Here is a 12983-nt window from a genome sequence, read left to right on the forward strand (position 1 = left end):
GCTAGCTACCATCACTCCGGTATCCTCTTCAGTGGGTGGTACGCTTTCAGATAAAAGTGGTCTCTGCGGTGGATTCTCCGCAAGATCACTTTTATCGGTGGCGGGAGAGGGGCCCCCACTCCCGGCACGTTCTGATTCCTTTTGCCGCTTACCGGAGGCAATCGTGTCCTGTTGGGTATGAAGACGAGTGAGGGAAAGATGGCCCCCACCCGTCTCCATACTATTGCAGGGCAGAAGCAACATCAAGACGTCACTTCCACCCATAGCTTTTATTTTTTATTTTTTTACCCCAGATCTCATGCTTTTTTTCTATTACAAGGGGTGTTTGCATTCATTGTAATAGGAATAAAAGTGACACATTGTTTTTGTATTAAATAGAACAGTGTAACAATAAAAACTAAAAGGTTAAATGAGAAAAAAATGTCCCGACGAGCTCACGCACAGAAGCGCATGCAAACATGAGCAGCGCCGGCATATGAAAACGGCGTTCAAGCTACACATGTGAGGTCGTTACAGCGAGAGCAATAATTCTAGCCCTAGATCTCCTCTGTAACTCAAAACGTGCAACCTGTAGAATATTTTTTTTTAAACGTCGCCTATGGAGATTTCTAAGGGTAAAAGTTTGTCACCTTTCCACGAGCAGGCACAATTTTGAAGCGTGACATGTTGGATATCGATTTACTCGGCGTAACATTATCTTTCACAATATAAAAAAAAATGGGTAAACTTTTAATGTCGTCCTTATTTTTTTATTCAAAAAAGTAAATTTTCCCCCCCAAAAAAAGTGCGCTTGTAAGACAGCTGCGCAAATACGGTGAGACAGAAAGTATTGCAACGACCGCCATTTTATTCTCTATGGTGTTAGAACAAAACATATATAATGTTTGGGGGTTCTAGATATGTAAATAGCCTGTCACTCAAAGCAAGGAGAGAGGAAAGGACTTTTTACTTAGACAGGTTTTTATCTGGAAGTCTGTTAATTTTCACTGAACAATAAAAGAGGATTGCTCAGAGCTGGATTAACTCAGTGTGGCAAGACTGGGCACAGATGATAGGAAATCTTATACTCTACATTGTGACATAAAAAAAAAAAAAAAAATTGGGTTTACATCCACTTTAAGTGGTTAAATTCTCTCTGTCGTGAGAGCGGTATGGAGGCTGTAAAATGTTGCGCATGCACCGATGTACTGCAGGTCTTTTGGATCTGTGACACATCTGCCCCTGTGCCTGGTATTCCGGGGTTTGTGGTGGGGGCATGGTGCTGATGAATAACATATGCTGGTGGCGGCGAAGGGAGAACTGGTTTCCTTGACCTGTCTGAACAAAGCACAAGTTTGCTTTAAAATGGCTACATACTGGTGTTTCTGGGTCTGTCGGACCCACATAACTTGTGTGCCCTCTGTGTAGATTCTACCCTGATGCATATAAGCCTTGTAGTCTCTTTATTCTGAAGTAGAAGATTTGCTATGCTATGATAAAGTGCTACAGGGGTCACAGATGAACCTCCTATCTAAACTGATGTGTAGCACCTTTCAGATGTTAATCTTCTCTGTATTATGCAGGGCTGCAGCTCTGGAGCAGTTCAAGTCTATTGGTGCCGAGCCCTTGGAAGTAGACATAAAGGAGTCCGGAGACGGACAAGGAGGGTACGCCAAGGAAATGTCCAAGGAGTTTATCGAAGCTGAGATGAAGCTGTTTGCCAAGCAGTGTCAAGATGTGGACATCATCATTACTACAGCTCTCATTCCTGGTAATTACCCTGGCAGTAAAATAAAGCATTAATGCATTACAAGCTATTTTCCCTCCTGCTCCTCCAAACACTTGCTTTAATAAACCTATCTGAGCCCCCAGATTGAGGGAAATGGTCACCGCTGATTTCAAATAATTTGTCCCGAGTATGACCACTCATTGGCTGAGGCCAGTTATCACACTGCTGCGCATGCTACAGTTTGGCCATAGCGCAGGTGTACCCACAGCTTTCATGTGGTTTCCCATACACCTGTTTTTGGCGAGTTTTCTGAAAGATTCAGCATGCAGGACTTTTGGTGCACTTTCAGAAAACGCACCAGAAACACACAACCTAATAATGTCTATGAGAACACGGGCTAACCACGCAAAAACCACAGGTACACCTGTGCTGCGGCCAAACCCCAGTGCAGCAGTGTTCAACCTGCCCAACATTATTCTGGCGTTAGGCCTATTGCAGTTGACACTGTAATTTAGTGATATTTATAGAGATGCAGCAAAATTTTCGGTGGCTGAAAATGGTGTTTTCGGCATTTTGCCTATGGAGAAATAGGTGCCGAACACGCACGTGATTCTGTCATGATTTTATTGGTGTGTTTTTCATGTGTCATATGATTTTTAAAAAATGACTTATAATTAATTCATATTCATTTAAAATCGTGATATTAAAAAGTCAAATATAATACAATTATTTGTAAAAATATATATTTAACCACTTAAGGACCGGACCTTTAGGCAGCTAAATGACCCAAGGGGTTTTTACAATTCGGCACTGCGTCGACTTAACAGACAATTGCGCGGTCGTGCGACGTGGCTCACAAACAAAATTGGCATCTTTTTTTCCCCACAAATAGAGCTTTCTTTTGGTGGTATTTGATCACCTCTGCGGTTTTTATTTTTTGCGCTATAAACAAAAATAGAGCGACAATTTTGAAAAAAAATCAATATTTTTTACATTTTGCTATAATAAATATCCCCCAAAAACATATCTAAAAATGTTTTTTTTCAGTTTAGGCCGATACGTATTCTTCTACCTATTTTTGGTAAAAAAAATCGCAATAAGCGTTTATCGATTGGTTTGCGCAAAATGTATAGCGTTTACAAAATAGGGGATAGTTTTATTGCATTTTTATTAATTATTTTTACTACTAATGGCGCCGATCAGCGATTTTTTTTTTTTCGTGACTGCGACATTGTGGCGGACACTTCGGACAATTTTGACACATTTTTGGGACCATTGTCATTTTCACAGCAAAAAATGCATTTAAATTGCATTCTTTATTGTGAAAATGACAGTTGCAGTATGGGAGTTAACCACAGGGGGCGCTGTAGGAGTTAGTGTTCACTTAGTGTGTGTTTACAACTGTAGGGGGGTGTGGCTGTAGGACTGACGTCATCGATCGAGCCTCCCTATAAAAGGAATCACTCGATCGATACGCCGCCACAGTGAAGCACGGGGAAGCCGTGTTTACATACAGCTCTCCCCGTTCTTCAGCTCCGGGAGCGATCGGGACGGAGCGGCTATAAACGAATAGCCGCGCCGTCTTCCCGGATCGCTCCCCGAGGGAATCCGACCACCGCAAGTACCCTTTGTCCCGATCGGACCCACGTCTAGGCAGGCACATACAGGTACGTTGATGTGCCTGTCCGTGCCATTCTGCCAACGTAAATGTACATGAGGCAGTCGGGAAGTGGTTAAAAAAAAAAATGTTTTGGTTTTGGGACAAGTGCATCCTGCATTTTCGATTTTTCAGCACCAAGATTTCCATCTAGATATTTATACACAAGGTCTTTGTGGCAAGAAGTTATGTACCTTGCATATATACTACTCGTAAAAGTACAAACTTGTAATTATTCTTAATCCTCTTCAAGCTTTCAATGCTTACTGCACTCAATCGTAACTCAACACAGTGCAGAGGAAACTTTGCACTGTGGATCTTTGCGCATCTGTGTGCATTATCCCATAGAACACAATGCACCTGTGTTCGAAAAAAAGAAATAAAAAATTGCTACATGGCTACAAACACAGTATTTATTTTACCAGTGTGCAATAGGCCTTAGATTGGGTCAGAAGACACATTTCCTTGTAGGAAATGGAAGGACATCTCCGTTCCTTAAACGAATGGTCTCCAAACTGCGGCCTGCGGGCCGGATGGGGCACTTTGCTTCCCTTTATCTGGCACTTGGGGCACTATTGTTTCCACTGACACAAAGATCTGCCATGTGATTGGCCCTTTTTATATCAGCTGGTCTACCCGGAGTTTGGCATTCTGCCTTTTGCTGGGAGGCTCTTTGCTACATAGGATCTCCAAACGCTCCAAGTTACTAAAGATCTGGTCTATTCCCAGCTGTGTGTCCAATCGCAGCTGATCACGTGTAAACAAACTTGCAGGTTATCCGCATTCCTTTCTTCACATGCTGTCACAGGGTGAGGAGAGTGTGACATTTGCAGAGATAATCAGTTCCCTGATGATCAGTGCAGCCCCATCAGTGCCAAGCAGTGAAGCCTTGGCAGTGCCCATCAGTCAGCCTCATCAGCGCACATAAGTGAAGAAGAGGAATCACTTATTTGCAAAATGTTATAACAGAATCTAAGAAAAACTTTTTTTTTTTTAAATGTTCAGTCTTTTTTTGTTGTGCAAAAAATAAAAAACCCAGTGATGATTAAATACCATCAAAAGAAAGCTCTATCTGTCTCCAAAAAATATATAAAATTTTCATATGGGTACAGTGTTGCATGACTGAGTAATTGTCATTCAAAGTGTGACCGCACTGAAAGTTTAAAATCGGCCTGGGCAGAAAGGGGGGTGAAAGTGCCCGGTATTGAGATGGTTAAGGCCTCTTTCACACTGAGGCGCCTTGAAAACTGCCCATAAAACACTGGGCGGTTTTGCGGCGCTTTTAAATTGCTTTTGCGGCGTTTGGGCTCTTTTTTTATGGTCACGTGACTCAAAATAGTAATTTTTCAGCGTTTTTCAGGTGCTTTTGAAGCACTCCAAAGATGCTGCTTGCAGAACTTTTTTCACCATGCCGCCAGCGCACCGCCCCAGTGTGAAAGCATTAATTGATCTTAATGAAAATAGGTTTTTAGGCACTTTTAGCACAACGCTTGAAAAGCATCTCAATGTGAAAGGAGTCTAAATTCTCTCTGGTGCTTTTATTTGGATATTTTGACATTTTTTGCTCTACTTCACTCACAGGGAAAAGGGCTCCCATATTGATCAAGACTCACATGATTGAATCCATGAAGGAAGGTTCAGTTGTGGTAGATTTGGCATCAGAGGCCGGTGGTAACATCGAAACGACCAAACCCGGAGAGCTATACACTCACAAGGTAGGTCACTATTTTCTGTGTTTTATTGGTAATTCTTTTCCTCGTGGTAATGTGTGGTAGTTTTCATAAAATAGTCTTGCGAAACTGATATATTCTGTTCTTTTCTTTTGCATTATGTATTGTTGAAGAATATCTTACATCGTGCTGGGTATCTGCTTCTTCTATAATGAAGGGATAGTGTAAGCGAATGTTTCGGAGCAGTTCACATTTTTTTTCAGCAGCCACTGAACTCTCCTCAGTGTTATCTTATGTGTACATGTACACTCGGTCATTTAGAGGCAGTTAAGTTTACTGGTATTTCTTTGAAAGCCGAAAAATTGCGTTTCGGCCAGGTTCACACTGGTACGTCGTATGAAAATCAATAAAAGAAAAAAAGTGCGGCGCTAAGTAAGATATAGTATGAACTATAATCAAAAACAAATGTGTAAAGACATGAAAATGCCCCTAATAATAGTAAATAGCACTATATATATATATATATATATATATATATATATATATATATATATATATATATATATATACACTGAATCAAATAATAACAACAATAATTCTGAAAAGTAAAAGTGTTGATAAATGGCAATGTGCATATAAGTATATCACAATGGACCGAACTGGGTGGTACAAGTCCAGATTAACCACAAATATATGTGGAATATTCAACACATCAAGGTGGGATGGTATCCTACATAACCAATGAGCAAAAAAGTCCCGTTGTGCGACTATGCTGAGGCATGTGAGGTGAGTCGCATCATTTCAGAAGTTTGAAATCTCACTAGAAGGTCCACCATAAATTCAAAAGATAGCCAAGACATGTAAGGAATGGATACTCTTACCAGACGTGTTGGACACACTCGCCAGTGGCGGTATGTCAGACAGGCATAGACGAAATCCTCAGGATGATGACATCCATGGAGAAGGTGATGAAGCTTCAAGGATATCGCTGTGGTCCGTGTCTTCAAGTCTTGTATATTCAGGATACGGTGAACAAAAATGGAAACTCCTCATAGAGGGCAATGGAGAGCATATTCACATGGAGGAACATGGAAAAAATAAAAAGAGGCTCCGCATAGTATAGTTAATCCCAATGGTTGATAAACAAAGCCTTTGTTGGCATAGATAAAAATAGGATAAGAACAAAAAAACATACAAGCCTCTGCCTCTGTGAAGAGGCAGGTACAAGTGATCACAAAAGGATGGCAGAGCGTGGTGAACAAGTAGCTGTAGTAGGCTATGAAAATCAATGTTTTCCTATGAGAGCCGTCTTAACTGGTCTGACACAAGTCGGTCCGACTTTGAAAAAAGTTCCTGCACTACTTTGGTCCGGCTTTGATTCTACTTCAGCCCATTGAATATTATTGAAGTCGGATCAAAGTAGGATCCTTGTCCTAACCATCCGACTTGTGGCATCCGACATTGTGATTAAAGCAGCAGTAAAAATAATTTATCTCACACTGGGTTTGGTTTGATTGGTCAAAAAACAAAACAAACATGTTATACTCTCATGCCGCTGTGTAGTGGTATTGCACAGAGTGGCCCCCGATTCTCCTCTTCTGGGGTCCCAGGTAGCGATCTTGGCTCCTTTTCTTTCTCTTAGGACTATCCTAGCCAGCCGCTTATTATAGGAAGATGCATAGTTTGACCACTCGCAACCTGTGTGTCTATAGAGCTGCGCTCCATAAACTTACACAGCAGGACTTGGGCCCTCCCCCCACTTCCTCCTTACTGCATCTGATTGACAGCAGCAAGAGCCAATGGCTCCTGCTGCTGCTCGAGTTCTGTGTAAAGAGGGGAGAGTAGATACAGTGGTGCCTCCTCCCTCTCCCCTCTCTTCCCCTTCACACAGGGAAGTGGGGGGGGGGGGGGGGACAGAGAATCTGAAACTTTTTTTTTTTTTTACCTTCATGCAAACAATGCATGAAGGTAAAAAACATTTTTTAGGTTTAGTAACACTTAGATTTTTTTTTTTTTTTTTATCTACAAGCACACTGCTTTCTCTCACATAATGGCTGAAATAGTTATGAATACTTGTTTTTCATGCATTGTGGGCATTTGGGGGGGTCTGCTGACGTTATCTGTAGGAAAACACTTCTAAGCGTGAACGCACGTGGTATGTAAAAGCAGGAGAACGGACGTTTTTTAACCGTCAGTTACTAGCTGTCAAGTTTGCAGTGTTCAGAAGAGGTTTTCAAGCATCCCGTGTACACGAGGCCTTATTGTCAAAGCTTCATTGAACAAACTGAAGTCAGAAGCTGATTGGCTGTCATGCAAAGCTGCACCAGATTTCGCACCATCCAGTTTTAGTAAATCAACCCTCATGGCTTCCTTGTTTGTAGAAGTCTGTATGCTGAAATAAAGGATCCTTTCAAATCTCCAAATGTGTATTTTTTTTTTTACAATTTTGTTTCATTGACATAACAAGCTTCTTAAACTCTTATTTTCAGGGTGTGACACACGTCGGTTATACAGATTTGCCCAGCCGAATGGCCTCACAGGCCAGCACACTGTATTCCAACAACATTACCAAACTGCTGAAAGCCATCAGTCCTGACAAAGAACTCTTCCACTACAACCTGAAGGATGAGTTTGACTATGGAACCATGGATCATGTAATCAGGGGAACAGTGGTCATGAAGGTAAGCTCATGGTTTAGAATACATTAAGAGCCTGGATAACTTTCAAGGGGCCTGAAGTATGTGTGTATTTTCTTTGAGCAACTCCTTTCTTTCTCTACACTTCATATAAATTGCTGCTTTATGTTGTGGATTGGCAATACACAGTGTACATACAGAGTGTGTGTGTGTGTATATGTATGTGTGTATATATATATATATATATATATATATATATATATATATATATATATATATAAACTCTGCACTACGTACATAGCACATACATAGTTTTTTCCCTGAAACTTCGCTCTTAAAGTTAGGGTGCGTGTTATACGCCTGTGCATGTTATACTCCGATTAAAAATACAGGTAATAATTTTCCCCACTCTACATCCCTTCCTCTTTAAGCATTTCCCACTAGAAAAGCAGCACCTTTTATGGGCATTAAACAAGCATTCTTGTAGCGTTTTCAGTGCATCATAAACGCAAAGGAAACCTGAGCACACAACGTAAATGTTATAGGCGTGTTAATGAGCATTGCTTCGTTCTTTATAATCACCACATGTATGAACAAACCTTTACAGAGCAAGTCTCCTGGGTGTGTAAGATCATGGGACAGTGCTCAGGCCTTGAGTGCCCATTGATGTCATCTGCTCGGGTATGTCACTGGAGTATACCCAGGATTAACTACTGCAGGGTGGCGTCAAAAATAATAATAACATAAAGTGCAAATAGGTGGGTGTAAGAGTCCGTGCACACGAGGAGACATGTCCGATGAAATCGGTCCGTGGACCGTTTTCATCGGACATGTCTCCTGGGATATTTTGGTCTGATGTGTGTACACACCATCAGACCAAAATCCCCGCGGACAGAGAACGCGGTGACGCGGGGACGTGCGCAAACCAGGAAGTTCAATGCTTCCACGCATGCGTTGAATCAATTTGACGCATGCACGGGATTTCGGTCCGCTGGTTAGACGCAATAACCAGCGGACATGTCCGATTAGGCGTACTAACCATCGGACATGTCCGACGGACAAGTTTCTAAGCATGCTTAGAAACTTTTGTCCGCTGGAAACCTGTCCGCTAGGCCGTACACACGGTCGGACATTGGGAGCAGAAAAAAATGGTGGCATAAAATGCTCATAGTAGCTCTTATTGCACAAGAGTTTAGGCCAGTTTATGGGAATTTGCTTTTATAAGTGTTTGTTTTTTCCAAAACATTCCTTGCTTTTTTTCCCCCCATTATAATCAATATACACCTAAACATTGAATGCTCTTTAATGCTATGTTTAGGAGTGTTTTATGCATATTTATGAGCTTTTAGCAATTTTTTCTGCCTAAAAACTCCTCTCAAAAATGCACTTGTGAGGTGTTTTTTTTTTTTCGTCTCTAAATTCTCCTCTTGAAATATGCCTGTAATGCCCGGTACACACGATCAGTTTTCCCGACGGGAAAACTGTGAGGAGAGCTTTTGGCCAGGAATCCCGGCTGTGTGTATGCTCCTCCGTAGTTTTTTCTATGGGAAAACTGCCCAGAAACCTGCCGGACAAAAAAAGAGAATCCGTTCTCTTTTTTCCTGTCGGGAAAACCGGCGGACATTTTCCCAACGTTTTTTGGCAGTTTTCCTATAGGAAAAACTGCAAAAGGAGCATACACACGGCTGGTGTAGTGTCACATTCCACTCCCCATCACAGATTTCTACGGAAGTGATGTTCCGTCGCCGCCATCTTGCTACACCCCACACCATTGCACAGTAATGATAGAGTGAGAAGGGGGAAAGCGGACATCTTTTTACACCCACCGGAGTTTTAGATTTCACTGCCCCCCCGCGCAAGCCAGGTACGGAGTTTCCGTATGGCTACTTTTAGCGCAAGGCTGCCCCTTCTAATAGTAGGGGCAGCCAATGCTAAAGTATAGCCGGCCTTCCCGCGCCGTGAAATTTGAATTTCACGGCGTTTGCGTAAGTGAAACGTGAATGGCGCTGGACGCCATTCACGTTCACTTAGAAGCAAATGACGTCATTGCGACGTCATTTGCCGCAATGCACGTCGGGAAAGTTTCCCGACGGAGCATGCGCTGTACGCTCGGCGCGGGAGCGCACCTAATTTAAATGATTCCCGCCCCCGTCGGGATCATTTAACTAGCACGCGCTTACGCCGGGCAAATTTGCCTGCGCGCCCCCGCAATTCACGGAGCTACTCCGTGAATCGAGGGCAGTGCAAAATATTTGCGGGGGGGCAGGGCAAAAGCGTTGCCCTGCTCCCCCGCAAATATCGCGCAATTCTACTTGAATCTGGGCCAGTATTTGTAAATCCGACTGACTGTTTACATGTAAAATGTGAAAATTAGAGGTGTTCTGTCACGTTAGCAAGCATGTAAGGTCAGCAGGTTTGCTGCGGCTTTAAAAATGTAACATGTAAACAGTCCGTCGGATTTCCAAATACTGTATTTAAGCATATAAGCTCAGTTTTGTGTTGAAAATAACTGTGAAATCTAAAACTCCGGTGGGTGTAACAAGAAGTCCGCTTGCCCCCTTCACACGCTATCATTACAGTGCAGTGTGGGGTGTAGAAAGATGGCGGTGACGAAACGTCACTTCCGTAGCAATCTGTGATGGAGAGTCGAATGTGACAACCCACCGGGATTTCCGGCCAAAACTCCATCGCAGTTTTCCTGTTGGGAAAACCGGCCGTGTGTAAGGGAAAGACTGACCAAGCAGGTTATTTTCCCGTCGGAAATCCCGCACGTGTGTATGGGGCATCGCACTTTAATGTGCAAAGACACATAGGATAGCATTGAGCTGCTTCTATAGGTAGGAGGAAAAAACAACTCCTGTAGAAACTGCTTTTTGTTTTTTAAGCCCAGAGTGCATGGACCCGAACTTGTTGGAGGGGAATGGTCAGAAAATTCAATGTCTTGGTAATGGATGTATGGTAATGGATGGTGATGTATATGCCGAGTGGTGTTCTCATTTATGGAAAAGTTTTCAATGTTTGATTGCTTTTTTTTCCCTCCTGGAGTACTGCCCTCATCCAGTACCAGCACTGGATAAAGTTGAAAGTAAATAGTATTTTTAAGTGCCTTTTGTGTAAGCCGACCAGCACCGGCCTAATTACTGGCTGCCATTATGGCTGCTTATGCCAAGTCTAAGAGTAAATAGGCTGACATTCAGTCTAGGCCCGAACAGTTCAACTCACTTTCCTTTATGCTTTGTGTTTTTTGTAGGGTTTTTATTGCACTCATGCATTGCCAGTTTTATTTAATAAAGTATTTTTTGCTGGATGGAAAGTCATTTCAAAGCAAATATTTGCTATTTATTTGAAACCCCACATCATATAATAATGAAATTACACGTAAATATGAGGCCATAAATAACGAGTGTTGGTGTTTGCTGCTATTTTTGTAGTTCTAGCAACATGCCATATTCCCGTGTTTAAAATAGCAGAACAGAATAGCTCATGAAATTGTGCTTCCATAAAGAAAATATTAGGGTACCCACACATTGTTCATCAATCGCAGAGAAGTATTTTCCATTTTTTTTTCTTCTGAAAATAAGGATTCATGTGTATTGTTGCAATTTTTACCACTCTAATATCAATTAGGCTGGATAGAAAATGTCCATTGAAGGTCTGCAATGGCTTGTGTATATATATATATAGGTAGATTCACAAAGAGTTAGGCCGGCTTATCTACAGATAAGCCGACCTAACTCTGAATCTAAGCCGACTTATGTTTAAGTGTATTCTCTAACAGAGATACACTTAAACATATCTAAGATAGGACGGCTTGCGTCGTCCTATCTTAGATTGCAATGTTTTGGCTTACCGCTAGGTGGCGCTTCCATTGCGGCCGGCGTAGATTATGTAAATGAGCATTTACGACGGTTCCCGAACGTTTTTTCCGTAAGCGATAGGCCGCCTAAAGTTATTCCACCTATGAGGAGGAATAACAATGTTAAGTATGGCCGCCGTTCCCGCCGCGAGGTTCGATTTTTTTACGTCGTTTGCGCAAGTCGTCCGCGAATCGGGATTTACGTTGTTTACGTACGCGTCGAAATCAATAGGCCCGTACGGCCTACTTAGCCACAATGCGCACTGGGAAATGTAGTCGCCCGGCGCATGCGCAGTGTCAAGCCTCATTTCAATACAACACGCCCCCCTCCAAGTCATTTGAATTAGGCGCGCTTAAGCCCGCTCGTTTTAGGCTACGCCGCCGAAAATTAGCAGGTAAGTGGTTTAAGAATCACTACTAGCCTAACTAATTTACGGCGGTGTAGTCTAAAAAGACTAGGCTAGGCCGCCCTAAAGTTAGGCGCCCCTACGTGAATCTACCTAATGGTCTTCATAAATAATCCTCATGGTTAAAGCTCAGTTGAAGTCACAGAAATAGATTTGCAGTCAAAAATACTTTGTACCAACCTCCATTTTCATAGTTGTATCTCCACCTTTTTTGAGACAGCAGCTTTGTAAGTAATCTAGCTGTGGCTGTAAAGTCCTCTAGGTTCCAGAGTTCTACCCAGGGCACTTTTACAATGTAGGACACCTGGTTAGACATACCCCATCACATCTTTCTTTGCAGGGCAAGTCTGTGAAAATGTTTGTGCTGAGGGGTGTAGCTCTGTCATTTCAGGGTACTGCATTGTAAGAAACCAGTATATAGTTACATAGTTGATCTGGTTGAAAAAAAAAGCAGGTCCATCCAGTGCGACCAACAGAAAACAAAACGCACAAATCGAAAACCTGCATATACTATCCTATACCCACAGCTGATCCAGAGGAAGGCAATGAAAAACCCAATAAAGCATTTAGCCCCGCGCATGAAAACAATGCCTTCCTGACCACCCAAGAGGCAATTGGATATTCCCTGGATTAACTTTTTTTTTTACAAATCAGGAGGGCTTTATTGAACAATTAAGACAATACAGCATAATTATACTAATAAACAGAGCACAATGCCGTATACGAGTAACGGTCGAATACAAGGCAATGAAACCCCATATCCTAAATGCAGCAAAGAGCCTGATCCCTAAACAGTGGAAAGATCCTGCGAGTCCAACAATGAAGAAGTGTCTCGAGAAAATAAATGATATTTATTACATTGAACAGCTTAAGTTTATGGGGGAGGAAGGTGAAAGGGGATTTAAACTTAAATGGCAGGACTGGGTCGACTATAAGTCATCACAGAGTTATCTAGTCCGGATGGTATAGGGTAGGAAGTATAGTGCAGTAAAAGTTGATAAATTAAGAGACTGAGGTTCGGAGAGAAAGGGGAGGGTTTGGGTTTGGGG

At 42.2% G+C, this 12983-nt stretch overlaps 1 protein-coding gene across 1 annotated transcript in view; it reads left to right on the forward strand.

The window, feature by feature from the left end:
* NNT (nicotinamide nucleotide transhydrogenase) overlaps positions 1-12983 on the forward strand; it is a 167989-nt gene that overhangs the window by 46313 nt on the left and 108693 nt on the right. Inside the window, exons 7-9 of the mRNA XM_040339121.1 lie at positions 1563-1750; positions 4947-5080; positions 7525-7716. Coding sequence (XP_040195055.1) covers positions 1563-1750; positions 4947-5080; positions 7525-7716 — 514 coding nt within the window. The remainder of the gene's footprint in view (positions 1-1562; positions 1751-4946; positions 5081-7524; positions 7717-12983) is intronic.

The sequence above is a fragment of the Rana temporaria genome, chromosome 1 (genome assembly GCF_905171775.1).
Source record: "Rana temporaria chromosome 1, aRanTem1.1, whole genome shotgun sequence".
Lineage (NCBI taxonomy): Eukaryota > Metazoa > Chordata > Amphibia > Anura > Ranidae > Rana > Rana temporaria.